The 27,106-nt window shown below is 42.3% G+C and overlaps 1 protein-coding gene and 3 long non-coding RNA genes across 5 annotated transcripts in view; 2 read left to right on the top strand and 2 right to left on the bottom strand.

The window, feature by feature from the left end:
* The first annotated feature begins 196 nt into the window (after positions 1–196).
* Positions 197–11,549, top strand: LOC128075753 (uncharacterized). Its single transcript, XR_008204097.1, has 3 exons — positions 197–502; positions 2,883–3,136; positions 11,433–11,549. It is a non-coding gene; the product is annotated as an uncharacterized LOC128075753 (long non-coding RNA).
* On the bottom strand, positions 2,797–8,495 carry LOC128075752 (uncharacterized). Its single transcript, XR_008204095.1, has 2 exons — positions 8,034–8,495; positions 2,797–4,642 (listed from the first exon to the last, which is right to left on the bottom strand). It is a non-coding gene; the product is annotated as an uncharacterized LOC128075752 (long non-coding RNA).
* Positions 8,576–13,983, bottom strand: LOC128075751 (uncharacterized). The gene is made up of 3 exons (XR_008204094.1): positions 13,807–13,983; positions 9,099–11,929; positions 8,576–8,891 (listed from the first exon to the last, which is right to left on the bottom strand). It is a non-coding gene; the product is annotated as an uncharacterized LOC128075751 (long non-coding RNA).
* Positions 13,984–14,030: 47 nt separating this feature from the next.
* MSN (moesin) overlaps positions 14,031–27,106 on the top strand; it is a 37,295-nt gene continuing 24,219 nt past the window's right edge. The window contains exon 1 of one of the 2 annotated variants that reach the window (XM_052672738.1): positions 14,031–14,173. In XM_052672738.1, the coding sequence (XP_052528698.1) occupies positions 14,162–14,173 (12 nt within the window). In that variant the 5' untranslated portion in view covers positions 14,031–14,161. Of the gene's footprint in view, positions 14,174–25,466; positions 25,562–27,106 lie in introns of those variants that run through there. The other variant, XM_052672737.1, reaches the window with a different exon arrangement.

The following is a 27,106-nucleotide window of genomic DNA, read 5'->3' as shown; positions in this document are numbered from 1 at the left end:
ATCTCCCCCCTGCTTGCCTTTTTCCTCTTTTGGTATTGTCACCTTGTAGTATTTTAATCAGAGGAAGCAGATATACCAAGGAAGTCAGTGGTAAGGGTGAAGCAGGGAGGGGGAAACGAGGAAAATCACATCACAGCCCAGTTTGCCAGTATAAACACTTGATGATTTCCTGTTATTGTAGCCTAAAATGTACCATGACATCACTTGCGGACCTCCCAGAATCACCCAGAAGGAGGAAAAGCCAGCATTCCCAGCCCGCCCCCAGAGTGATTCCAGGAGATTCAGACCCTATAAGGCAGTGAAGCTCTGTGAACAGCAAAGATAGAGTTTTGAAAGATTTCTTGTTCTTGGCGACGTGGGGATTTCACAAACAGGAAAAACTGCTTTTACTTTTCCTAAAGAGGAACCATTTATGCCTCATGATGCATTGATGCCTGGAACTGGGCTCGCTTTAAAGTAGAGCGGAAGTGTAAGAAATGCTCTTAGCAGAGGACAAGCAGAGGTAAGCTCTCCCCTAATCACACCAGCTATTTGTTCCAGCCATCCACTTTTTATAGTACTCGCTTCTACTTCCGCTCTATGAACAGAGTAATTAAGTCAAAAAGCTGTAGATAATATAGACCGGTCCAATATGGAATTAAATTGATAATTCTGAAAGGTGCAGCTAGTCCCAAACGTAGCAGAGACTGCCAGTGAAATGTTCTTCCTCCTTTCCTGTGTACTACATCAGAAGACGTTTGTCTGAGAAATGAAGAGCAGAGCTATTCTGAGCCCGGATACATGAACTGTCCTGGAATTTGACTCAATTGGTCAGATTTGTGTCTCAGTTACAGTTAATCCTGATTCACTGTTTTGTCTGTACCACTCTAAGCAAGAATAGATTCAGGTTCACAGAAATGGGTTCTCATAGCTTTTCTGTGAGGGACAGAAGTTGGCCAAATACACACCACACCCTCCAGCTATAGTTTGTGACCAGCCATTTGGGCAGACCACAGCTGGATACCTGCGGTTTTTTCTTCATAATCAGAGTAATAAAATTCAGAAGTATGGTACTGAAACTGTAATCATTTGTATTCATACCAACCTGTCTTCCAAATGCTTTGCAAACATGAATACAGGGAAACATTTATTCCCAAAACGGGGAGTTACCATTTTCACTTGATATGTAAACAAACTGAGGCACTGATATTGAATGAAATACTACCTTTTAAAATAGAACTTGTTCTCTTCATGCAGTTTTATACTAATCCCGTACCTCTAAACACTGCCAGCAAATTAGAGTTGTTTTACCACAAGGTAGATTTTAAAAGGCTGAAGAAACTTAGTAATGAGAAAAATGATAAAAGTAAGTCTAGTGAATAAAACATGCCTGGGATTTGACATTAAAATAAACACAATGGTCTTGCAGTTTACTGGACAAATGTAGCAGCCATGTGTAAATTTTGCTATTATTGCTCTACCTTGGATTTACTGGAATACAAAAGGGAGTTGTCCCATTTCTGCTATTTTTGGGTAGGAGAACCAAACCATTCAGTTCTTTGCCATGCTGAGTTCCCTTCAAAGCCATTTATATAAGATGATTATTACTCATTACGTAGTTTACTCTTCGTTGCCAGTGCTGCCCATTTGCGGTGCTGGGAATTTAAGTTTATGCACAGCTGTGACAGAACTCTGCATCCACTGGAATCAAGATCTAGGAACCTTGAAGTAAGGTACCAGGAAAGCAAACTACTCAGATTCTGTCAGGATAGCTATGGAGTTCTAAGGCCCTGAATTTATTTCTAATATTCTGTATCTCATTTGAGGGTGGAGGTTATTGTGTGTTCTTGGCAGTGGAGATAAGGAGGGGAGCTTCTTCCGAGCATTGAGTTTACCAGATCTAGTATGCGATTATTCCAGCTTTGGGATTTTTGCTGAGATGTGTAAAAAGATGTGGCCTGTCAAATAGCAGAGCAGCCAGCAGCAGGGACGAGTACCTGATGACAAATTTTTACAGTTCAGCATTTGTGGGTTGCTGATAAGTTTGTGGGGTGAATATTCGTCTAAGATGCCATGTTGTGTATTTCTAGGATATTGATCCTTCTCATGCAAGAAAAAGATCACGCCATGTCAGTATATCCTCTCTCCCACAGCACAGGAATGACTTGCTTATACAGTGCTGCTCCCCATGTTGTGTATTCACTGCAATCTACTTCTGTTCTCTGTGGAGAAATGGATTTGATTAGTTTTTTCTCAATTCTTTTCATCCAAGGATTGAAGAAACCTTTATCCTTCCCTGCTGTGCTGCCACACCTTTTTTCCTGTCAAAAGCGAAGTACTATTTTGGCTCAGCTGTGAATCTTCATTTATTACTTGTATTTTGTCTGGTCTTTTGTAAAGCAATGTCTACATATCTAATGTTCTGCAGCCCGCTGAGTGTTCACAAAACAGAGGTGAGTTAATGCTGGCTGACATCTTGAAGCCCATTGTAATCCTGTTTTCCCTTCCCATGATTCTATAAGAGGAAACAAGAAAGCTTCCTGCAGGTATGGAGGTGAAAGGAGGTTATTTATTTCTGTTCTTCCATGCATTAACAATCAAAGCAGGCAACTTTGTAAATCTCATCTGGGTGCATGGATAATCCTCTGTTGTTTTCTCCCATTGTGCTTATGCTTGTATTGTCAGCAGCTATCCTTGAGGAATAACCTACAGCATATATGAACTGCTTTAGCAGAGGATGTTGGAGTAGATCTCTTGAGGTCCCTTCCAACCCCTGTGATTCTGTGGATGCCAGTAGACAAAGAAAAGGCTAATAGGTTGTGGTTGCTGCTCTCTTTATTGTTGATTTATTTATTTTTTTTCTTTTTATAAACAAAAATGGAAAAAATGGCTCTGCTGTGCAGTTTTAACCTTACAGGTGTGAATCCTGAGGAAACACGCAGCGTGGGTGTGAGATGAGGGGAAACCCTATTGTTACAGCTGCCAAAAGCAAAACAAGACCTATGATGTTTCCTTGCTCTTTGTGTATCAACTCAAGCAGAAGGCAGAAAGATGTCACAGTGGAGGAGGATCAACACAACACATTACTGCTGTGTCATTACTCAACTCCTAGAGAACACAATGGAAAACTCCTGATTAATGACTTGGAGAGTTGGAGGTAAATTACTTTTTTTTTTTTTTTTCCCTGCTTTTATCAAATGCAAAAATCTTAACCAGAAGTGTCTTTTTATCTCTGTAATGCTGATTTACAGCATGAGATGAAAAAGCCAGTGACAAAATGATTAAGAAGTCAAACTTCATGGATTATGAAACATACAATAGTCAGAGTATGACTTAAAGTAATAAAATATGGTCAGTATTGCGGGCCAGTCCTTCGGAGAGAATATCCAGTACAGCGTGAAGTTTAGAACTAAGGCTTCTTTCACACGAGCGTTAGTTTAAACACTTTCAGAGATACGGAGCCGCGTCTTCTATTATTTTAACACTGACGTTCATTGTAGTGAAGTAAAGCAATAGTGCCAGTGTTGATGATTTAGCTTTGAGTTTTTAAAATCCTGAGGTCCTGGAACTGGGTAAGTGTGAGCATATATATATATTGAAGTCTACAATGATAAGAATAATGAAAATAATTACTTCAAACATGAAAATAGTTATTTTGGTGTAGCTAGGAAGCAAAAAAATCTCAAACTCATTCTCTAGTTCTCAATGTGTTTCAAAACATGTAGGTCTGTTCCTTATTTTGGATGTCCTGCTATGAGGGATGTGAACAGTAACTAGGGAGTACAAGCATGCATCAGATCAAACTCCTTCCAGCAAACCGGGTGCCTGCTGACTGGTTTTGATTCGGTGCTCTTCTGGTAGCTGTCAGCAGAGGACAACAAGTGTTCTGTGGTAGTCTTAGAGCTCTGTGTGAGGCAATTTGCTCTTCCCTGCAGAGACAGACTTTAGCACTCTAAACTATGAGGCTCCACTCATATGGTTGGTATTTGGTGCCATAGGAAATTGCTGCACGCTCCTGATCCCTCTCCACAATCCCTCTGAAAAGATGGAGCACTGTGAGTCCAGGGATGCTTGCTGACAAGTTAGTGAAGCCTTGTGCGGTGGTTCAGGGAAGACACAGCTTGATCCATGCCCTGCTGCTTCTCTCAGCACAGAAATCCCAAAGGCCCATTCACAAATAAAAGTTTGGTATGTTGTGACTCGGCTCTGAGAGTGTCAGAAGGCCATCTAACTCTCTGGCTTCAGCGAAGACTTCTGATATTTCCTGTGCTCTTGAGGATCCATCTTTTCTGCTTAATGATTAGCTGTATGCTGAGAAGGAATCGTTCACTGAGAGGGACTTAGGTATGCTGATAGCTGTATGGTTTCTAAAACAGAATGATATGGAGGACTTCTGTATTTTCAAACCACTGTACAAACTTCATATAATCAGTTGGATTGGAAGAAACACTTAAAGGTCATCTAGTCCAACTCCCCTGCAATGAACAGAGACATCTGCAGCAGTGAACAAATCCGCTCTGCCCCCAGGATTGCTGAGTATGGATGTTTCTGTTCGTGAAGGGAGAAATCATCTAGGCTTGGAGATTGTCTCAAAATATGTTTAGGCTTGGAAGACCGGTTTTGACGTTGAGGGCTTTTTTGTAGTTTTAACTCAGGGAATTTTCTGAAAAACAAACAAAACAGGACAAGCAATTTGAAAACCAGAAATTAGTTGAGTGAGAGAAAAAACTGTGAGGCAAAGGAAAAACTTTATGGCTGTTCTGAAAATATAAGCTTGTAGTCCCCATGAAGATAGAAGAATCCTCCTGAAACAGAACAGGCATTACTGGGATGGAGTACTTGCTTCTCTGTGTTTATTGCTGAATAGCAGTCACTTTTATGACAAAATTTCTAAGAACACTGTATGTATGTGTGCATGTATACATCTACTTATCCATCTGTTATCTACATATCTATCAATCTATTTACCCACCTATCCATCCCTGTTTTGAGTGACCTACTGTAACACTGTGCATTTTAAGAACAGAGATAGAATGGCAAGGGAGTACTTTGTAACTTTGTAACTTTTTAACTTTGTAAAAATCTAGGGGATACAAGTTATGCTATCCGCCATGTCCGTGTCTAACTGAGGCAGTGTGTGCTGTACCATTGTGTTCAGATGTGGATCAAAAAGGACTGCAAGTAGAGTGCTGGGGGGAATTGGTATTGCCTGGGGGTGTCTGCCTCTCACAGTCACATAATGCTGACTTCAGATTGCACTTTGTAGTGTTAACAAGGTGGGAGGGAGTTCCCTTCACTTGTGAGTAAGCTGGATAGGAGAAGTATCATGAACAAATTAGATTATACTCCAGCCCCAGGCATCTCCTGCACAATGATGCTCTAGATTTTTTTACAGTTAATTATTTGTTTTGAGGCTGCTCCACGTCCTAGCACAGAAGCAGCTGTAATAGTTATCTGGACAACATTATCTTCTGTCAGGGTTTGGTTCTCACCTGGAGAAAAAAGATACAAAAATTCAAGCAGGAGCCAAACATAATATCTTCTGTATATAATGTTCCTGCACTGGAATAAAAATGACTGGCAACTCCCTGTGTATTTTTATGACCTCCAAAAATAGATCTAAATCTCAGGAAAAAATGAATGATGCCACGGAAAGAAATGGTAAAGGGTGATTTGTCTGTAACAGTGCTGAGATCATCTTCCATATTATATGTCACTAGCTGGAATCATGGGCCAGTTTCCTCTTTCCTCTTTATTGCTAAGACTGAAGTGCATCAATTTTGATGAAGTTTTAGTACAGTGGGGAGCACTGACTTAATGTTCATGTGAAGACAGTTCCCTCCTGCTCTGCTGTGTGAACTGGATCACAGAGCCAGTGAAGAGCCCTGGAATAGTAGGGAGAAGCTAGGTTTATAAGCAGCAATGCCAGCAGCTCTGTGTGTGAGTGCTAACTTGTGGGTAAAATCTCTGGGGAATCATGCACATTTAAGGATGAGTTTGACTTCTGTCAGTGAATACTCAGTCCATGGATGAGGCTGTGGCATTTTGCAGAGGGTAGGAGGGTTTAAGAGCCAACTCCAGAACTACAGTTTAATGATCTGTGCAGCACTGGCCAGCCTAGCCCCCAGGTGTGCCTTGGTTTTCCTGATGCTGAGGACAATATTTTGTCTGCATTGGAGACTGCTTTGGAGGTTACTGTCCCCACAGTAAATCTGCATTTCTCCTTGCTCCCCTGTTTATTTCTACCAGCTCTGAGGTAGTTTAAAATCTGTCCTAATAAAAATGCTTAAGCAGGTTCAATAGACACAAAGGCAATCCTGGATTACTTTGACAGGTAAGTGTGTCTACATTAAGTAGTGTGGTATAATAGAGGCAGATCTGGAAAACAAAACAGCTGCTGTTAAATATCTAACATCGACATGAAATGATTTGCAGAGGGAGCTTATACTGGAGATGCTCTATTCTTGTCTTGTTAACCAAATTATTGCTGGAGCTCATTAGGTGTATTCTTGGAGCAGATCTTCTGGCCTATTTTCATTCAAACAGAATTTAGTCTACTAATTACGAGGCTATATCACGACAGGAAATGAAGTGCAGTGAACAGGAAATTCACTTCAAAAAGCAACTCCTGATCTGAACTTAAAAGTTAGTGTAGATGCAGCTTACTAATACAGTCTAGTGGCTGAATAACTGGTGATTCCCATGAGAATTATCTGCAGAGATAACAGGAGGGGTGAAAACTTCTTAATCCAGTTTGGTTACAGCCTGCGTGCCGTACTGGCCTGCAGCTGAATGCACTACAACCCAAACTACTGCCAACATCAGAAGTAGGGCTGCCTGAGGGTGGGCACATAGCTTATTTACTGGCTACTACTTCAGGACAGACAACTGCTACTTATGATAGATAACTTAGAGGAATAACTGTGTTCCATCTCCCACAGTGGCCCTATTAAATGGCCTATGAGTTGTAGAGGAAATGCTAAGTTGCGGCTTGAAACAGTGATTGAGCACCTGGTGGGAGCTCAGATGCATGCAAATGCAGACCTCATTTAAGGGTTGGCAGTGGAGGTGAGGGTATCCTTCTGGAGATCCCTGCATACCTGAGGCCTTCCAAAGGTAAGTAAACTTTTCTTCCTTTCAGTCTGCATCCACAGCTGTTGCATTTGGGCTTATTTTCATTTTCTGTAATCTAGGACTTTTCTACCCTGCTGTTATTGTTGTACTTTCCATCACATCATAGCATTATGCGAGTGCAGAGGGGAGATGGTCTTAGGCTGGGAACGTTAAAGGTCACTTGCTTGGGCCTTCCTGTGTATTTAAGAAGGCAGTGAGCGGCTTTCTGGAGTCACAAATTTGTGAAACAGGATCCTGAAGCAGACTGTGTGTAGGAGGGCTTATGTTCTGCTGTCTCAGTTGGACCTAAAGGAGGTAAGTGGACAAGGAGATCTGCACAAGAGACCAAGGGCTGCTTTTAAGTGTTCTTGAGAGCCCCACACTTTGGTAAAATGCAGCTTTTGCTGAGTTGGTGACAAAAGCTCTCCTCCTCTGGTACCTGCTCTCTAGCTTGCTCGTTCCTGCACACTCACATAGCATTGGGGTTGTACCCTGAGATTACTGATACCCTTAGTCAAGACCAATGTCAGGGTCTATTATTCTCTCACTCTGTTTGAATCTGTCATGTAGGCAAGGAAATTCTCAAGTTAGCAGGATGTACCACCACTTCCTACAAAGAACAGAGTGTACAAATAGATATGCTATAATATTGAGAAGTTCAAATCCAAACAGTATTTGTGCATCTGCGGTGTAAGTGGATCAGGTAGGTACCTGACTGACTTTCCAGCTGTTCTTGGCAACTGTGCAACACGAGTAAAGAAACATTTTTCAAGTGAAGAAAATTAAATCTTTTGCTGTGCATGATGGTAGTAAGATGTGGAGAGTTAGACTCCTTGATTATCTACATCTATTATGCAAACTTCATCTGGTGGTATTTCAACATGGTCTGATAGTGATAGAACAAGAAGAAATGGTTTTAAACTAAAAGTGGGGAGTCTTACGTTAAATGTGAGGAGGAATTTCTTTGCTCAGAGGGCGGTGAGGCCCTGGCATAGGTTGTCCAGAGAGGTGTGGGTATCCCATTCCTGGAGATGCTCAGGGCCAGGCTGGATTCACTCTTTGCGCTGACCGTCTCAAAAAAAGTAAAAAAAAAAAAAAAATAATATAACATTTAAAAAAAGTCAGGAAACAGTTATTTTCAATTAAGAGTTCAGACACTGTGTGTAAATGTTTACTAACAAATAATTAACACAAAATATAGCATGGCATTTGCACTGTTGCCTGAAACCTGAACATGGGAATTTTGTCTGTACCTCTAAGAGAGCCAATATTATTACATTAATTTTATAGTTGGGCTAATAAAGAATGAAAAACCATCCAGTCTGCCACTGGTGGTGCAGCTTACAGGACTAAGGAAAGCTATCTTCTAGACTCTGTGTCGTGTCCCCCCCCGAGATATATATATATATATATATATATATATATATATATATATATAATATTTTTATATATAAATATTTTTTTAAAAACATTTATTTAATTAATTAATTTATATATAAAAAGGACAGTATTTCAACAGTCTGATTTTCCCTTAGTATGGGGTTTGTGAATTTGCAGCGTCTCAGGTACTTTTACTTTGCTCAGAGAGAAGCAAATTGGTCATTTTTATATGAAAAAGAAACCTGTGATCTTTGAACAGTGTCTGCAGATCCTGTGTACATGGCAGCCACAGGACTTGTGAAGTAATGAGATTTGTTACTGCTGTCCCTGCAGAGCTCTCTTTCCTGTTCGCTGCTTTCTATTCCCATAAAACCCAGCTCTTTGTTTCCTCCTCCACACATTCTTTCCTTCTTTATTTTCTACAACAACGAAAAATTACTGGATGGTCAGAGATTCTTCATTTGGTTTTTGAAGATTTTTTTCATGGGTGCTGGCATAATGCCCAGGGAAATCTTTAATGAATCACCTTATGTGATTTTTTTGTGTGTGTGTGGGGGGGGAGGTGGGGGGGGAGGAAGGGGTATAAATGAGAATATGGAAAACCATATATGAATGGTTTAAATTACCTTTTCTTTCATAATGTCACTGACATCTTGTTGCAGGAATTGTTGTGATCTTATGAAAGATCAACGAAGACTGTCAGTCTCTGTCACACTCAGTATGAACTAGGGCAGGCAAACTACTGACACTTGTGCACAGAACTCTGATATTTCTAATAAACTTGGTAAGAATTGCCACAATAATTTGGTCTCACTTCATTTATCTCAAATTCAGCCCTGGTATAATTCTGCTGATTCCGCAAGAGATTAATATACCTTGCAAGCCCTCCTTCCTTCCTGACCATAGAGCTCCTCCTTTGTCATCCCATGAACCAAATAGAAAAAAGCCCTGGCTGTTCTCCATAGTTGTGCATGGACTAAAAGCCTTTGTGGTTGAATATTAGCAATCACCATGCCCTACCCGATGTATCACAGCACCACGAGCCTGCCTCCACTGTTTCCTGTTATGATCAGGCTCTCTTTGCAGCTAGAGTCTAGCTGTGATATTTCATTGTGGGTGCTGGTGATCCATATGCTCTCAGCATGATTTTGTTTTAAACAGCCAGAACGTACTGACTTGAATAACCCACTCACAGCTAGCTTCTCCCTGGTTCGTGTTCAGTACGGGGAGTCCTTCTTGGCCCTTTTTCATTCTCTTGAACAGCCTCTGTATACATTTACTCCTGATTATTACATTCTGAAGTGTTCAGAAACCCTCATTGCATAAGTGCATTCCTGATAGACTCCTATCCAGTGGTCACCTGTATAAGAGCCAACTGCAGCCCAGTACTCAGCCTCTGAGGGGCTCTGTGGGAAACACAGAATCATAGAATCACAGTTTAGCCTGGGTTGAAAAGGACCTCAATGATCATCTAGTTTAAACCCCCCCTTGGCACAGGCAGAGTTGCCAACAACCAGACCAAGCTGTCCAGAGCACAGAAGGACTTGCCTGGTGTCCTTAACTATAGTTTTGGAATTCCTGTTCTCTGAGTTAGAAAGGCAGGGGTCCTACAGGGTCATCACACTAGTACCATTAACTCAACCTCGTACCAAATGCTTGAGAAGGAAGCTCAGTAGGAGAGAGAGGGAAAAAAAACAATACCACGCGAAGAGCCTGCTGCTCTGGGGCACAACTGAAGATCTTAGCTTAAGAATCCAGCTCATCTCCCTTTCTGCAACAAAGTTTGTCACTGTTGTATATAAGCACTTGCTGGGCTGAGCTCTATTAGATAAAAGATTTTCTAGGTTTTGTACACACAAAGTTTTGAATTGTCCAGTTAAAAAAGTATGAGTTAATCCCTCCATCCATACAAACAATCTCTCTTGACAAGTTTCAGGGGTACTTTTGCCCATCCTCTTGCACTGAGGAGAAGGTGGCAGTGTCAGTCTCTAAAGCTCTTGTTGTTCCAATCCTACCTAGCCTTCTGAGCATTTTTACACCACTGCCTTTCACCCAAACTGGCAAAGGTTATGCCCATTCACTATTTCGTCCTTGCTAGCTGTGTTATCTATTACTTGAGCTCCAAATATTTGGAGTTAGGTCCCAGAATACCTGCTAGATTCCCCCTTGTTCTTCCCATTGCTGAAAATTTTTTAAAGTGTAGAAAGCAAACAACGTGACAAAGATCATAGTGGTCTGGTGAAGTTCCCACTGATAGGATGAGGGGAAATGTAACTTTATTTTCAAGAAGGAAAATAAAAGAAGATCCAGGGAACTACAGGCCTCACCTCTGTGCCTGGCAAGATCACGGAGCAGATCCTCCTGAAGGCCCTACCATGGCACATGGAAAATAAAGAGGTGATTGGTGGTAGCCAAAGTGGCTTCACTAAGACAAGTCATGCCTGATAAACTTGGTGGCCTTTTATGATGGAATTACAGTATCAGTGGATAAAGGAAGAGAAACTGACATCATCTATTGGTGATAAGTGGATGGTTGGACTGGATTATATTGAAGGTCTTTTCCAACCTTGGTGATTCTGTGATCGATGTGGACTTGACGTTTGACTCTGTCCTTCGTGACATCCTGGTTGCAAAATTGGAGAAAAATGGATTTGATGGCTGGGCCATTCACCGAATAAGGAATCGACTGGACAGTTGTCCTCAGTGGGTTTGTGCCCCTTCCCTGGAAGCATTCAAGGCCAGACTGGATGGGGCTTTGAGCAATCTAATCTAGCAGGAGGTGTCCCTGCCTATAGCAGCAGGTTGGAACTAGATGATCTTAAAGGTCCCTTCCAACCCAAATTCTATGATTCTTTCATAGCTATGGGAAAGTTTCAATTTACCCAGCATTAACCCAAGAAAACTATATACTGAAGAAAGAGCACATGCTACATATTTCTTTTTTTTTTTTTTTTTTCCAGACCACATCACTGATGTGCTTTTTCTATCTAAAAGAATATGTGATCTGAAGAAAACCAAGATAATAAATCCCCAGAGAAATACCAGGTCTTCTCCCAGAAGAATGCTTAAAATTCTGAAATACTTGAATATTATCTAGGCCCTGAGTGGGCTGGAAATAATGGCATTTTTGAGGCCATCTGTACAGACTCCTCCAAGGAGGAGATTTTGACAGCTGACTCTTTTACCCCTTAAAATTTCATCTTTCAGTTGGGTAGGAAAGATAACTCTTGTCTGTAGCTCTCAAGGGATCCATGAATGGGTTTGTTTTCACACATGGCCAGGCCTTTAAAGATAGCTTAGCAAATGGACTATTTGATACGACAATCCTTTCTCAGCAGCTGGCAAAGGAGAGGTCTGTGGTAGAGGTCAGATCTTGGTGCAGCACATCCACAGCAGGGATTTCTGAAGATATTGTAGCTGGAGCATCCTGCAGCATAGACATTTCAAATGTCTCATTCTAAGGGAAGAGGACAGGAAGAAGTAGGTCAGAAAGTAAAGCTTGGAGGCTGGTGCCTGTCACAAGGATCCATTGTCTTTCAACATCGCATCAATAGTGTTTTGTTTTAGCTATTGCTACTAGCAATAGAGAAGGACAAGAGAAGTGGTGTGGGTGAGAAAGAAGTGTCTGTCATGCTGAAGATTTTCTTTTGCTTTGTCTCACTCATTCAGACTGCTTAGACTGCTTGACATATAGTTAGTGACTTTCTATGTACACAGGCAATGTCCAGCACACCCTGAGTGCAAATATGATTACTTTGGATCCAATTGTTTCACTAGCAAGGGACTTCCTTTGCATCATGGCTACTGTCCTAAGCACTATGATGAAAACATCAGTTCCTTGAATGCTAAACTGTAATTCCTTCAATGTAGCAAGAAAATAGCTAGACTTTTATCATCTGCATTCTTTTATCTCTATGAAAAAGAATGACTAAATCCTCCAAAGTGTAACCTCAGTCTTATGAAGGAATAGAAGCTTCAACAGAAGAAGAACACAACTTTCCCTATCATAAGGAGACAAAGAAGTTTCCATAGGGCAACTTTGAATCAGTGGGAAACCTCTTAACAATCCTGAATTCAAACCTGGCACCATGCACACCCCCTATGATTTGTTAAAATCACAAGTAAATCCTTTTGTTATTCTGGAGCTCTTCTATCAGTATCATTTTCTGTCGGGGGAGGAAAAAAAAAAAAAGAAGTGGAACACTGTCATGAAAAACTCTGAGTAAAAATGAGTCAGAAAAGGAAAAAGGCAACTATGTAAAATAGACCCTTAGGAAGCCAGTGACTTTTTTCCTTAAAAATTTCCTTAAAAATTAATCATTACATTTCTTGACAATGTTTAAATTTCTTCCTGTAGATGCAAGTTGTTAACTTTAAAAATTACATATATATATATATATTTTTTTTAACAGTTATGTTCAAAATCCTAAATGAGATGAAGTGCTGTATGGGAACTGCTGAGTCACGGCCTGAACCTCTGATTGATCACCTGAGGTGAGCCATGAGCCAGCCAGAGGAGCACAGCTGAAGGCAATTCACCTGTGCTGCCGGAAGGGGTGGAGCCAGGCTCCCCCCCCCTCCTAGACCTATTTAAGAGCTGGCTGCCAGTAGGGAAGGATCTGGTCTGGAGATCCCTCCTTCTGGTGTTTTGTTGTGAGCCCAGCATAAGGGTAAGTCTTCCATTTTTTTCTCTTTTGTTATCATAGTCCACTTCGCCTAACTCTCTTGTTTCTTTTGTGATCGTAACGTCTTGATATCCACTGATTATACAAATGCCTTCTTTGAAACCCTGTAAAAATGTTGGAACTTGATTCTGTCCATCAGTGGCTCCCTCACAGAGATACCACAGGAAACTCTGGAGTGGTCCTCATTTTTCATCAATGGATTTGACAGCTCATTTATATCATGTCATTATGGTGACGGCCTTTGAGAAGGCTTGAGGACCAGGAGTGGTGTGTCTGCCAAACTACGGGAAGCCACAGCCCCTTTGGTTATGCTTTTCAAATACCCAAAGCTGGTGGAGTGCTTTATAGTGAAACAGGCAGCTATGAGAACGTTGTATATGACAGCACGCTCAATGAATGTGCTCGTGAGTCAAAGAGACCATTGACTTACCACAGCACCTCTGAGCTGCACCCAGCGCACATGACTCAGACTAACTAAGACAAAAGGATCTATCACCACCACTGCCGTCCTCTTATTCTGATACGTGCAATTGCCCGTAACTTGCAGCTAATGTTCAAAATAATGCTTTCAGTAAGGACCAGAAATCCCAGTGACATCAGATACGCAAATGAACTTCAGAACCCGGGGCTTTCCCGGTTTCTCGGGCACCTGATTTCGGGGACGATGGACCACTCCTCAGCTTTTGCCCCGGTGGGCCTCAGCCGCCGTCACCAACGCCGCTCCCCTTCCGAGGCCGCCTCGCAGAGGGTCCCTCCAGCGGGGCAAGGCCTGCAGTAGTCCCGGCGGCGTCTCCCGGCCCCGCCTTCCGACGCCGCGAGGCAGGAAAGCGCCGCGCCCTGCTAACGGGGCCGGGCCGCGCCCCGGTACAGCCCCAAAAGAAGGCGGCCGCCGGCGGGGTGGGGTTTGCGCCGGGACAGGCGGGCGAGAGAATCCCGTTAGAAGCAGTGCGGAGAACCCCAGCAGCGCAGGACGAGCGGCCCGCCGTGCCCAAAACGCCGGGAAGATGCCGAAAACGGTGAGCCGCTCCGGGAGGGTGAGGCGGCTGTCCGGCCCCGAGTTTCCTCTGGGGCACGGCGGGGTTGGGACGGCGGAGCCTCGGCTGCCCGCCCCGTCGGGCATCGGGAGCTCTTCGCGGCCGGGCTCGCCGCGTTCCTGGTGGCTGGGCCCCCGAGGTATCGGCGGAGGCGGCGGCCGCCGATCGGCCGTGACCCGGGGAGGGAGGAAGGGTCTCTGGGGAGTGCAGCGCGGGCCCGGCGGTGGGGATGCGGCGGGTGGGGAGGGATCCGCCCGCCCCTCCATCTTGCGCCGCGCTCCTCGCCGGTCGCTTCCTGTCCCGCCGCAGCATCCCGCGCCTTGAGGGGGCGGGAGGCGGCCGCCTGACCAGCGGCGAGCGAGGAGCTCCGCCCGGATGCCGCCTGTCCTCCTCTGTAAAATGCCTGAATAAAGAGGCGCCTTTTTGCTCTGCTCTGCTTTGCCGGCGTCTTCTGTGTTGTGAGCGCGTTGAGTGAATCTTTGGAGAGCCCGATGGGGAATTAATTAAATCTATGGTTATCTCTCGTGTGCTTTGCGCAGAGGAGAAGTTTGGGGTTTTCACAACTGTAATTAGTCAGTTTAGGTTGCTAGGGGAGGTTTGTCCCAGCTTGACTCCAAGTATTTCTTGGCTGGAGAGATCTTGATACTTCAGAAAGTCTGTTCAAGTCCGTACTTGACTCTTTGTTACAACAGGAGTTCAGTGACTAATAGGGAGCTTTTTTTTTTTTTTTTTTTTCTTCTCAATTTAATTTCTCCTGTCTGCAGAAAGAATTGGTCCCTGCCCTTCGTTGATAAAACAGGAAGGAGCAGACTGGAAGGCTCTGGATGTTTCCTCACTCAGAATGTTCTGAAACGGCCTAGGGACTTGTGATCTTAAACTGAAAGACCGTATCTCTTACATCGAGAGAAGTGGGGGGGAGAACCAAACAAAATAACCACACCCCTCCATAAGGGGAAGTTGAAACAGGATCCACCCTGATTTTTTTTTTTTTTAAGTAGTTTAATGTTATCGTTTTAAAATAGATATTAATTACATACTTAATTGACTTCTGTTTTTCTTGCTGTATTAAATGCCAGCATGCCAGATCTCTGAGATGAGGTGGATTAATGTGTTTTAGCGTTTTCCTTTTTGTTTGTTTGCTTATTTTTGCTTTTAATTTTAAACATTGGAGTATTAAAAGAAATCAAATTCAACCCTTAAAGATTGAGAACACAGTACTCACTAAAGGTTTTGGAAGGCCTTTCTTCAAACAATAGTAATGATTAGTGAAGAGTTACTTCCTAAAAAAGGCAAAAAATTCAATAAGATCAACAGAATTAGCTCAGGTTAAGAGACTTCTGTGTAAAGTGCAGTTGAGGCTTTTTAGCCTGATGAGGACTTGCAGTTGTGGAATGACTTCTTTTATCATGAATCAGACCAAAAATCCCGAATATGTCATGGGGAGGCTTATGAGGCAGTGTTCCCTGCTGTTAGGATGAATCCAAGTGTTTTGACACTGCATTACAAGGTGCTTACAGCCTCCTTTTCATCTGGAGACACACCCTAAGCTGGATTCACGTTTGCTATCTGCTGCTTTCTAGTTCTGACAGAACAGTCAGAGCTGGAATAGATAAAGAAGTTTAGGTATTTTGTTATACGTTGCAGAAAGTGGTTCACATGTTTGTGCTTGTTGAGAGAGAAAGCTGCAGGCCTCCTGCTAGAGGACTCGCTTCAGTTTCCTGCCCCATCTGCCGCAATTGCAGGCTCAACTGAAATTATACTTTAAGCATCATTTCTTGAGCTGTGGTTTACAGAAACAGGAAACGCTGGCATAACTGTGTAATCAGTTCTTCATGTGAAAGAAACATGACCACTAACATGCTAGCTTAAGATTTGCTAATAAATACTTAATTAACAAAACAATAAAACACAAGTAACTTTACTTAATTGAGGTCAAATGTAGGTGAAACTTGAGCAGATAGATGTAGCTATATGTAGGCTTCATTACAAAAATAAATCCATTGTGAAGAAGACAGATGGAGGAAATGTTCCAGGGAACAGTTCTGGCTGGGCAGGAAAAACATTTGTGTCTAAAGTGTTTGGTAGCTCTTATCATTCATCTCACCAAGCATACAGAACATGCTGTGGCTGCTTTGTGGCTTGGGCAGCAAAACCTGCTGAGTTCTGAGGCCCTGCTTTCTGGTAAGCCAGGCTAAATGTTAACATATCTAGCTAGAAATTGCTTGTTACATGAGATTTGTTCACAGGGGCACTATGCTTTAGTACACTATTAATAGGAGTCCAAGATTAAATCAGGTAACCTTCGAACTAGTGGCACATGATTTGCTGTTGTGAAGTGTAATGTCTGAAGTCAAGATGGGGTTTTGTTGAAGGCCTTGTAAACTATGTAGAAAATGCATCATAGATCTGCTTACTAATCCTGCCACACTCTTCCCAGGAAGGCTTCATTGTTTTATCTTGAGTGCTCTTATAGTTAAGCAGCCAACTCTGTATATACTTTTTTCTAAAAGACGTGCAGGATGTAAACAGCTGAAGTACTTGTAAAAGAGGACTACAATTCCCCCTACGCTTTGTACTGCAAAGGAGTGGAAGTGGTTGGTTGGTAGAATGCCTCTTGCAAACTGCTGTCAATTTCAAACTCTGCTGGCTGTGAGAAGTCAGTTGGCTGTGATTGGCTCTGATCTCATGTTCGCTGTCTTGTACTCTGGTCTAGAGCCATTTCAGGGATGATAGAACTGAATGTCACAGTAGGTTCCAAATCTTGATAAAAATGAATGTGTTGTCCTATTGACAGCTGGTCCAAGACCCATGGTTAATTGCTTTAACTTTAATACTGCAAGAAATATTTAGCTGCGAAGAGATAATGGAAGGAAAGACAACTCTTCTGTGCCAGTTGCATCTATTTCAATGCTGATATTTCAATGTATTTTTAGCTATTTTGTCCGTGAATGTACTGGCTTAGTGACTATGCGACTGGTTTTGTCACTGAGAATTTGGGAGTGTGAGCATCTACCTTGTTTGAAGTGTGTGACTGTCCTATTACTGGGAACTGAGCAGTTCTGTTTTAGGTAACGTGGATAAATTAATACAATTAGAGCTAACAGATTCAAAGTGGGGATTGTGAAGTTTGGACTCCTCTTTCTGTATTAGCAGAACTGTTTCTTTGTATGTACAGAACATAAGTCTTCTATGTTTCAAAGTGTTATTGCAGAGAAAATCAGCTTCGACAAGCATGAACTCCTCAGAACAAAAAAGCAGTGAGATTGGCAGGTCTCAATCTCACTATGATAGTTTGGATTTAAAAATAAATCTAATTTGCTGCTGCCTTTTCCCTTAATATTTTCTAAAACTCAGCGTAACAGATGCCAAAAGATGCATGAAGGATCCTGCCTGTAGCTGATATTGATGGACTCCAGTTGGACTCCAGATGTCTTTAGGATTGGAGTAGGTCTGGTTAGAAGAAAGGTTGTTGTGGGACTGCATAGCAAATATCAGGAGATCCTGCTGGATCATTTTGTGAGGTGTGGCAGTTTTCTACTAAACACTGCAACCAAGTGGCAGCTATAAGCAGATTGCTACATTTGTATTATTGGATTATTATTATTTTTTTTCTTGTGGACTCTTCTAGTGGTCTTAAAAGCTGGAGGCAGAGGGTAGGCAGCAGTGGGAAATGTAACTAGAAATGGATGGGCACTTACTTTTCGTGCCCTGGATTGGAATCCTACTGTACTGTAACAGAACACTGAAAGCATTTCAGATGCCTTCTGCCTACCAGGGGTTGATCCTGGGATGTTGTATCTCCCTTTTTCCCTCCCTCGGTATAACTCAAAAAGTTTGGCACTGCTGATCGAAGTTGGGCTGTTCGATGTTGTTGCTAACTAGTTGGGCAAACCAATCCATTGTATCTGTCTTCTAGCACTCTCATGCATTGAATTGAACTGAAAAGGTGTGACTGAGAGCTCTCAAAGGCCTCGCTTTGTATAGAAGCTGATTTTGCCATTGGTGAATTTCAGATGAGTTTGTACTTAAGAAGCAACAATGGCTAAAACATGCTGAGTGTGCTGTAGGACCAGGTTAACTAGCAGGGCTATAGATTTATATCTGTCGTGGGATGTTTATACCCTACCTTGCACTGTGTTCCTTGATCTGGCAGAAGTAGCAAGGTTTTACTTCTTGGGCAGATGAACCAGTTGGTGCTGATGATACTGAGCATAGGCTTTAGTTCGTACTTCTGAGCCTTCTATGCTGCAGTTAAAAAGGTATTTTCGATAACCTTTGTGCTCACTTTGTTTATACGTAATGCTAACATCTTAATTCCCTTTCTTATGGAAAGCCCTACCTCCAACTGTCAATGCACTGTGGAAAACATCCATTACAGCGGTTGGAAGGCCTATCCTGAGTGCCTGATCTAAACTGGTAGTCATGACCTAGTTCGTAAAACTAAATGGCGTATTATTAGGGTTGAGTGCTTATCATATCAGACGTTCAATAGGATTAAATATTAGTTGATTTGATTTTTAATTCTTGGCTTTCTGGTTTGTTTCTTGAGCAAGAAGTAGTCTGGTAAGGTGCTTATAATAAAAGCCCCAGAAAAGCTTTAGATTTGCTACTTCTGTAAGAATCCTATGGGGGAAATAGTGCTTATTATCAGAGGACTGGTCATTACTTGCTTTTTGCAGATATTGTATCACTTTATCTCATTTACAGGCAGTAATTTTTTTGGACCTGCAAGGGGGTGGCAGCACTTTCCTTGGGGGCAACTGCCTCATCTGATTAATCAACCCCTGATTGTTAATTGCAATTCTTGCTTTTCTCATGCAGCTGCTTTATAAGATGTCTTAATATGGACTCCTTTTTTTGACAGGAAATGTCATTGTTGCCTCTAGAGGAAATTCATTTCTGTTGTTTTATGCATAGTGGCTGTGATATCTGGTCTGAAGTGAATTCCTCTTTGTGCAGAGCTTGTTGACATCTCTAGACAGCTTCATAAAAGACAGTTGGCAAACAGTTTCAAATACCTTCTGGGCACCTTCAAATACCAACTGGGTTGGGGGGGAGGGGAGAGGGGAAGAGGGGGAAGAGAATTCTTGAGTTGCTGGGATCTCTGCATCCTTTCTGATCAACTAACACCTCTCAGGGAAACTTGTCTGGCAGAGGGAGCTCTGGCCCTGCTCCCAGTTTTAAAGGAAACTGACTAAAAGCTTCCTCTAACTACGTCATCTCCTGCACTCTTTCCTGGCTTGGTGCAGCTTAAACAGCCTTATTTGGCTGACTTTCTTTTTTTCCTCTTTTTTTTTTTTTCTTCTGTGCCGAGAAGTCTTCCTTGAATTTGCCCAATAAAGCTGCTGTCTGTGCTCAGGCATTGTTCTAAGGATTACAGTGGAGTGCTTCTAAAAGAGTTCCGAGATCTCAGTGCGAACTCCTGGACCCCCCGCCCCCTCCCCCCCCCCCCCCCCCCCCCCCAAGGTGTCTTGTTTGTCTGCCTTCTGGATGTGATGATAGTGGAAATCTACTTCCTCTCTGAGGAGTGTCCCTGCTGTTGCAGACACAATGATGGAAAAGAGGAAATCCTCTGCCTAGGAATAATGGGGGGCATCTAACTAACTGTTTTAAAAGAAGAGCAACTAGTTAATTGCTTTCTTTTCCATGGCTGTGTTTGAGAACAGCAAGGATTTGCATAGTGCAGCCAGTATTGCTGTATCAAAGGAATTTGTTTTTATCCTATCAGAAATTTCTAGAGTAGGCTGAAGTCTCTAGATTCATGGAAAACTAATTTTGGGTTAACCTCTTTGTAACAACTTGAGTGCTCCAGCTGGAGAAACACATAGAAGTTTTCTAGATGTTGGCATTATACCCTCCCTTCTGACTACAGTAGCTGACTGTTGGCTCTTACTGTAAGTAGATGGTGGAGTAAATACTTGGCAGTCAGGTAGTAACAAAATCACTGGTGACTTAGTGATTATAAAGACACAGTCAACTGCAGCTGTTCAGAGGTTGAAAATCTGAAAATGCAGAGGTTTGGGCCTTATGTTTGCAAGAGGCAATTATATCTGTAGCAAATGTGGACACATGGCTTCCCTCCTGTGTATCTCTGGAAGGATATCTTTGCTTCTGCGAATGTCTGGTCCTCCAATGGAGTAGTGAGGCAGTCAGAAATTTCTGGCCTATGTATATTCATTTTCTGAACCTCTATTAATTTTTGATGCCTCTGAAGCTGCAGCTGTCCTGAGGAACCTATTCTCACATAGTCAGATGAAGCATGGGGGAATAATTTTCTGTTCTCATCCCAAATATGTTCACACCCAGGCGTAGAAAAGGAGGTTTTTTGGGGGGCTGTACGTGGTTTTTTCTTCCCATTGGCCATGATTGGTTGACTAACAGCTACAGGCAAAAAAGAGAGGTGCCCCAAAAAGGAAGAATGAATGAAAAAATTCTGAATCAGATCAGTTCTTTGGAGTGAGGTGATCAGGCATGCTGAGAAGGAAGAGATGGTTTTTGTTTTGTTTGTTTTTTAACCGGTTCTGCATAGAAATGAAGAAATATCTGAAAAGATCAGAAAGAAGATAACTGAAGTAGTGAAGCAGAATAGCGCAGACTGATCTATGCTCTCCTGCAAGTTTATAGCACTGCTGATCACTCTTAGCCTTAGCGAAAGGCTTCTGAAGAGGATGCTAACTTCAGCAGTGTACTGGAGTGTAAATAATGCAAAGCTTTTATTTTATTTATTTATTGAGATTAAATCAGTGTCAGACAAGCTTACATGCAACATAGTGGAGAACTGTGCTTCTGCTGCGGCGTGCTTTCCTATGTTCTCCAGATATTCTTTTTTTTTTTAGGCAAAAAGAACGTCTTCCTGCAGACTTGAGCCATTCTTGTCTGTTTATCACTGGCTTCTCCTTTTCCTGTTACTAAGCCCTTATGACTTTCAACTTTCTTTTTCTCTGGATTAGGCGCAGTTAAGGTGGGGAAGTGACTAAGTAGTGGAAAAGTGCAATCAATCATTTAGTCACACCATTTAATAAATGCGCTTCTTTTTCTGTAACACAGTCCTATGAAACATGCAATTGTAGCCTAAATCTCTCCTTTCGGTACAGCTTTTGAGCTATACTGAAATTCACTCTTGAGTGTTTGTTCTCTACTTTGTTGCACTATAAAAACTGACCTGACAGACAAATTTTAGGGTGAAGTGTTAGAACTCTCAACAACTCTGCTAGCCCACTTGCTCTCTTTTTATTCATAATACCTTTAAGAATAAGAATTTTTTTTATCCTTTAAATATTCTACTCTGGAATAGTGATTAAAATAGTGATCTGTGTATATTTCCTCAATATACTGTATGTCCTTTCAGGCTGGCTGCTTGATGGGCAGGATGGTTGTGGTTATATGTTTTTCTCTATTGAAATTCAGAACTTGTTGTTCTAACTGGTTAGTACAGGGTAGCTACCTCTCCAGCAGCTTTTGTGGTCTTGCAGAGTTATCAGAATTTAAGCTGAGGAAGATCTCTGGAGGTCATCTGGTCCTAGTTCATGCTCAGAGGAAGGCTGATATCAAGGCCGAATCACTTTCTAAGTTGGATTGAATTGTTCAGAGTCTTGTGTTTGTTGCAGTGAGACAGTAGTTCTTCTTCACACATAGTGTGGAAATACTTGAATTTGGAAAGTATTATGTAGATGCCTGGAAGTTCTTAAGATTACCTTCAGGAGTGTGGAGGGATGGAGACAGTAGAAGAGCTATTCATTTATATTGACCAAAAAAAAAAAAAAAAAACCCAAAAAAACAAAAAACCAAAACCCTATCAAAAGCAACCCCCTTTTTCTTTTTTTTCTTCTTTTTTTCTATTAAAAAGCTATTGAGTATACCCAGCTTGTCTGTTCAGTGTGTTGATGCAGTTGATCTGCACAAGGTGTCTGTGTCCAGCAGTAGTCTAGAAATGGTTTCCCATAGAAAGCTAATCCTTGGCCACAAGATCACGTTAAGCTGTCAGAGCCCTGAGGCGCAGATAGCGATGATGCATTTCATCGGTGCTTCTTCCCGGTGCTTACAGTACTGTTTCAGGATATGCAGCCCTGTAGAAAGCTGGGAATAGTTTGTTTCAGTAGCAGTTCACTGAGAGTCTGAAGCATTGTTCTTTTCTTTCAGTTGTAGCGGTTACAGTTCTCTGTAGTGACAACCAGGCTTTACCAAAAAGTTACCAGATACTCATACTGCTCCAAAGGAGGCTCTGGGAGGCTGCCGTATGGTGACAGGCCTCTTGGGATGGTGGTGTGACCGCACCCTGTGTGTGCTGGCACTGCTCTCTCCAGGCTGCAGCCAGCAGCTCTACACCCACCCTTTTGGGACACAGGGTTCTGTGTATTCTGCTGTTGTAGCTACTCTCTATATTAGGAAAGCTCAAGTGCTTGAATTATACAGAGCCTAAAATAACAGAAGGTACTTCAGCGATCACAAGCTGGTCTTTTATAAGCTATGTACAGTCCCAACAGAGCTATTGGAAACCTAAAATAGGTTGGAGAGGGAAGCAAATGTGGGTGGGGAAATTTACGCTTAAAGTACTATAGCTTCTTCAGGGAAATCCTTCATTTTAGAGAACTGTGACCTGAGTAAGTGTAGAAGCAGCCAGCATGCATGAGACCCTGTACTGAAAGGAAATTGCAGGATTTTCCTAGCTCACTGAAAATGATATAACTGAAAATCACAGGATGATGAAACAGCTTTACCTCACATTTGACTCTGCCTGCAGTTAAATTTGGAGGGATGGCTCATAGTCTGGGCAGTTGAATCCCACAATAAGGCTATGTTCTAACTCCTAGAAGTCTGGCTATTGTTCAAGATACTCAGTGAGCTCTGTGAGCTGGCCAAGAGCTCAGAGTGCCACACCCAAGCACTGCTTTGAAAGTCTGGAAAAGGCAGCTGCTGCGTGTAGCTGCCCTTCGTGCTGATAATCAGCAAGCCTAAGAGCTGCACGTCTCTTGGTGGAAGAGCAGGGAAGCATCTGAAACAGTTGACTACGTTTCTATGTTCTTCCGAACATGAGAATCCTTCTGCAGAAGTAAGAGCTCAGTTAGAGAAGTGATCTTTGTGCATCTACCAGGAAATTCTCTTGAATGATAAGTGCACCTTCTGCTTGTGGCTTTCTTATTGCCCTGCGTTTCAAGTTACTGCTAAGACTGCTCCTGACTGTAGGTGAATTTGGAGACCTTTACATAGGGAATTAGTTGTTCAGTCCATTAACCTATGAACCTTTAGGTACTTAACGTTCATGTGGTGTGCCTGTGTGGGTCACATTTGTTAGCATCCTGTCTTGATCTTGTTTTGAGCTCCTGCCAACAAGATTGCTGGCTGTAATTTTGGCAGGTGTTTACTGGATGCTAGGTTTGTAAAGCCTGTTGATAGTTTGAAAATGCATCTTGGCTACCAGATGTCTTCTTAACACCTTGAACTATTTATTTTAGCTGCTAAATGGTACTTGGAAATCTCCTGTCTTTGAAATGAAGCTTGGAAGGAAAGGACTAGACTAATGCAAGTTTAAGGGGCAAAAAGCTGCTGTCTAGCAGTCTTCTCAGAAAATCTGATCTGCTTCCAGCGATGGTGTTGGAATTGTTTCATGTGTTCAATTACTACAGTAGCAGCCAGGGTCATAACACTGATTTTAATGGGGAGGGTGAACCAAAACACTTGTTTGTAACCTGTAACTGTGATTGCCTGAGAAGTGTGCTCAATAGCTGTGAGAAATGTCACACCCACTGCTACAGGCATTTCAAACGCGCCCACTGCTCTGTTGAGTGCCGTTAAGTTGAAGAGCATTAATGAGGGATGTGGTTAAGCTCAGACATGTGAAACACAGCTGCCAACCCCACTATTAGGGTAAAGAGGCCATAATAGGCATACATTGTTTCTCAGGAGAGTGGCACCTTCTAGCATGCACAGAACAAATTAAAAAATGATAATAAAAAAATTAAGAAAAAAAGAAAAAAAAAACAGCAAACAAAAACCAAAGTTTGCTGGTAGCATGGCAGTCAAGTGATTTGTATGGCTAGATTTTGCTTTGTTTTCTCTCTGTAGAGTGAACTGTAGAAGGGGAGAATTTTTTGTGCTTAGTGTTGCTAGGCTTTTAGCAGCCATTGTGTTGAAGCACCACTGGTAGGATGTACCTGGTTACTCTCTGCTTGGCTGTAAAGGAAGGAATTATATTCAAGTAACTTTAACTGGGAAAAGTGTTACTGAGGACTTTGGAGGAGGAGCTGTGTAGAGGAATTCCCTGTCTTTTTTTTTTTTTTTTCTTTTTAATTGTGAATGGCTTACTTGGTAGTAGTCTTAGGAAGAACTTCTACAGGAATAAAAGTTGCCTAAACCTGATCATTAATTAAACCAGGTAAACAGTGCCCCTAGAATTTTAAAATTCTATGTTCTCCATCCCATTAACAGGCACTGATAAAGCTCTGGTTTACTATGAGCTTGTGTTATAGTGTGTGCTTGCTAGCACTGTTGAAAAAAGCCCAGATCTTTGAAATACTGATTATGAGACAACAGAAGTTGAGGCAGAGTGAGGGGCTGAAGACAGCCTCTGAAGTGCGGGCAAGGTAAAAGTCAGCCTTTTTGAGCAAGGAACAGGCTTTTCTGAAGCTCTCTTGCGAGAGGGAGACCTGAATTTTTAAAAAGGATGTGCTTTGAGGTTGTAAGTTTGGTTCACTACTTGGGGAAAAAGAGGCTTCGGCATGTATGAAGACACCTGAAGTAGCCACCCTGACTTAATATGAGTACCAAATCTCTTGTCTGAGGGGCTTGTTCTGAGGATCCCCTCAGGTTCAGCTGTTTTATCCTGTGACCTGGCCCCTTGGTCTATTGATCAGTTGTAAAGGGAGACTTCAGCAAAAAGCTAGCTTGTCACATTTTATCTCAAGAACCAGAAAAGCAACAAAGTACTGCTGTGTTGCTCTGCTCTGTGGGCATTACCTTTTCAATTGCAAAAGGCGTCTTTAAAGAGAGAGTTCTTTTCGTGGCCGCATTCCAGTTTATTTTTGACTGTATGAAAGAATTTTATTGTCTCTGGGATGTGAAGTATCCAACTTCATGTCATTGTGGAGAAAATGGAAGAGCTGTGAGGAGATCCCTTGTGAGAAAGAGGAATTGAAAGGCAGAATATCTTGGCTGTGACCCTAGCACAGATATGTGTTGGTAGGTCAAAAACTTGTGCCTGTCTGCAGTTTCTTGTAGCTCTGCTGATGAGGGTAGTTACAGGAACTAGTTGCTCTTGCCTGCTGCACTGCGCTACTGTCCTGTGCCAAAGACAGACTTTCTCCAACAAGAGGCTGTTCTGCTGAGAAGCAGGAGTGCGAGTCATTCGCTGATATGCCTCTTCACAGAACTCAGGTGCTTTTTATCTTACTTTTGTAGACTGTTGCTCTCAGTTCTGCTGTACAGCTCATTGAATCTTATGGTAACAGGAACATAAGAGTTTTTGAACTATGGCTAACAAGTGTTTTCAGGAATGTGTAATTTAGAGGGACGCTTGCTAGATCAGTTAGCATAGAGGCTTTGCTCTTCAGCTAGAAAATTCCCACAGTAGGGCAAGAGAAGTCTTGAGGAGATGTCTGCCAACATGCTGTATTGCTTCTGATTGTGATAGGTATCTAAATCTGCTGAAAGGGCACACGAAATAAGAGGGGCAGCACTCTTGTCAGGAGTAATGCAGTTTTCACTATTCTTATTAATAACTGGGCTAAAGAAGTGTTTTTGTGAAATAGACAAGTAAGATATTAAATGCACAGTAAATACTGGTCATCGAAATGTAAATTATGTAGAGTTGCAAAGCCTGACTGCAAGCTTTTTTGGGGGGGGAAAACAAACTTTGCTGGAATCCTACTTTTGTGTTCATGTGGTTGAATGACTTGCCTTTTAAATCATGGATTCAAATAATAGTCTTTTGTGGTAACAATCAAGCAAACATGTTTAGGGCTCTGACGCTACGGTGTGACAGGGCTTATGTTAGGGTAAACAATTTAGTTTCCTTTTTGAATCTGACTACTTTAGTGTTATATTATGTACCAGATTTTTAGTGCAACCTCAGTCAGCTTCCTCTGTCCATTTCAAGAACAGAGATTGGTTCTTTCACCTACTGGCTATGCTGCTTTCTATAAACCATGTGAGAATATTTGTACAGAAAATGCTAGTAGAGTGGCCCCCAGATCTGTTTATTTTGAACCCGTTTGTCAGATAAAGCAAAAGTTTTCTACTCTTCCAATCTCTGCATGGGACAGAGGCCTTCTAAAAAACTTGCATGTTAGTCTCCAAGCACTAGAGGAGTGGGTAACCAGTAGCATGGGTGTTGCTTTAGTGGTCGGTGTGCTCTAACCAGCTGTCCCTCTCTGTCCTGCTAGTGGTGCTAAATCAACTCCACAAAGTGGCATTTTGCTGGCGGTTAAAGGCAGAGTGTTTTCTGCACTGGTATCACTTCTCTTGGTGTCTCTACAGAAGTGAGGTAAAATGTCAGATGCATGCTTGTGTCAGGGCATGTCTGGTTTCTTCCAGTTTGAGCTCTGCCTCCTCCACCCTTTCTCAGTTCAGTTTCTGCGAGTATAATCTTGAAAGCTGTGAACTTTCTCAATCTTGACTGCTGTCACTGCAGCTCTACTTCCTGTGGCATCTTTTTAGTCTTGCTGTTCTCAGTAACTTGGTTTAGGACCTGTGTGAAAGCTGCAGTTTGCTGCCTGCAGAGTCCGTCCTGCCTGGGGTGTGTCTGCTCCCTGCTGGAGTTCTGCTGATGAGCTTAAGGTTATGAAAAGGCCCTTTAAGACGGCTGGAAGGGGGCTGGTTTAATTAAATGTAATCCCTTTAGAAATTGCAAGCACTTTCATATGACCTGAGTCCAGCTTCCACTCTAACACAAAGGACCTAGGTTTGCCTTCAGAAGCGTGC

This window comes from Tympanuchus pallidicinctus, unplaced genomic scaffold (assembly GCF_026119805.1).
Source record: "Tympanuchus pallidicinctus isolate F22 unplaced genomic scaffold, pur_lepc_1.0 scaffold13, whole genome shotgun sequence".
Classification (NCBI taxonomy): domain Eukaryota; kingdom Metazoa; phylum Chordata; class Aves; order Galliformes; family Phasianidae; genus Tympanuchus; species Tympanuchus pallidicinctus.
This window is presented reverse-complemented; position numbering and strand designations above follow the sequence as displayed.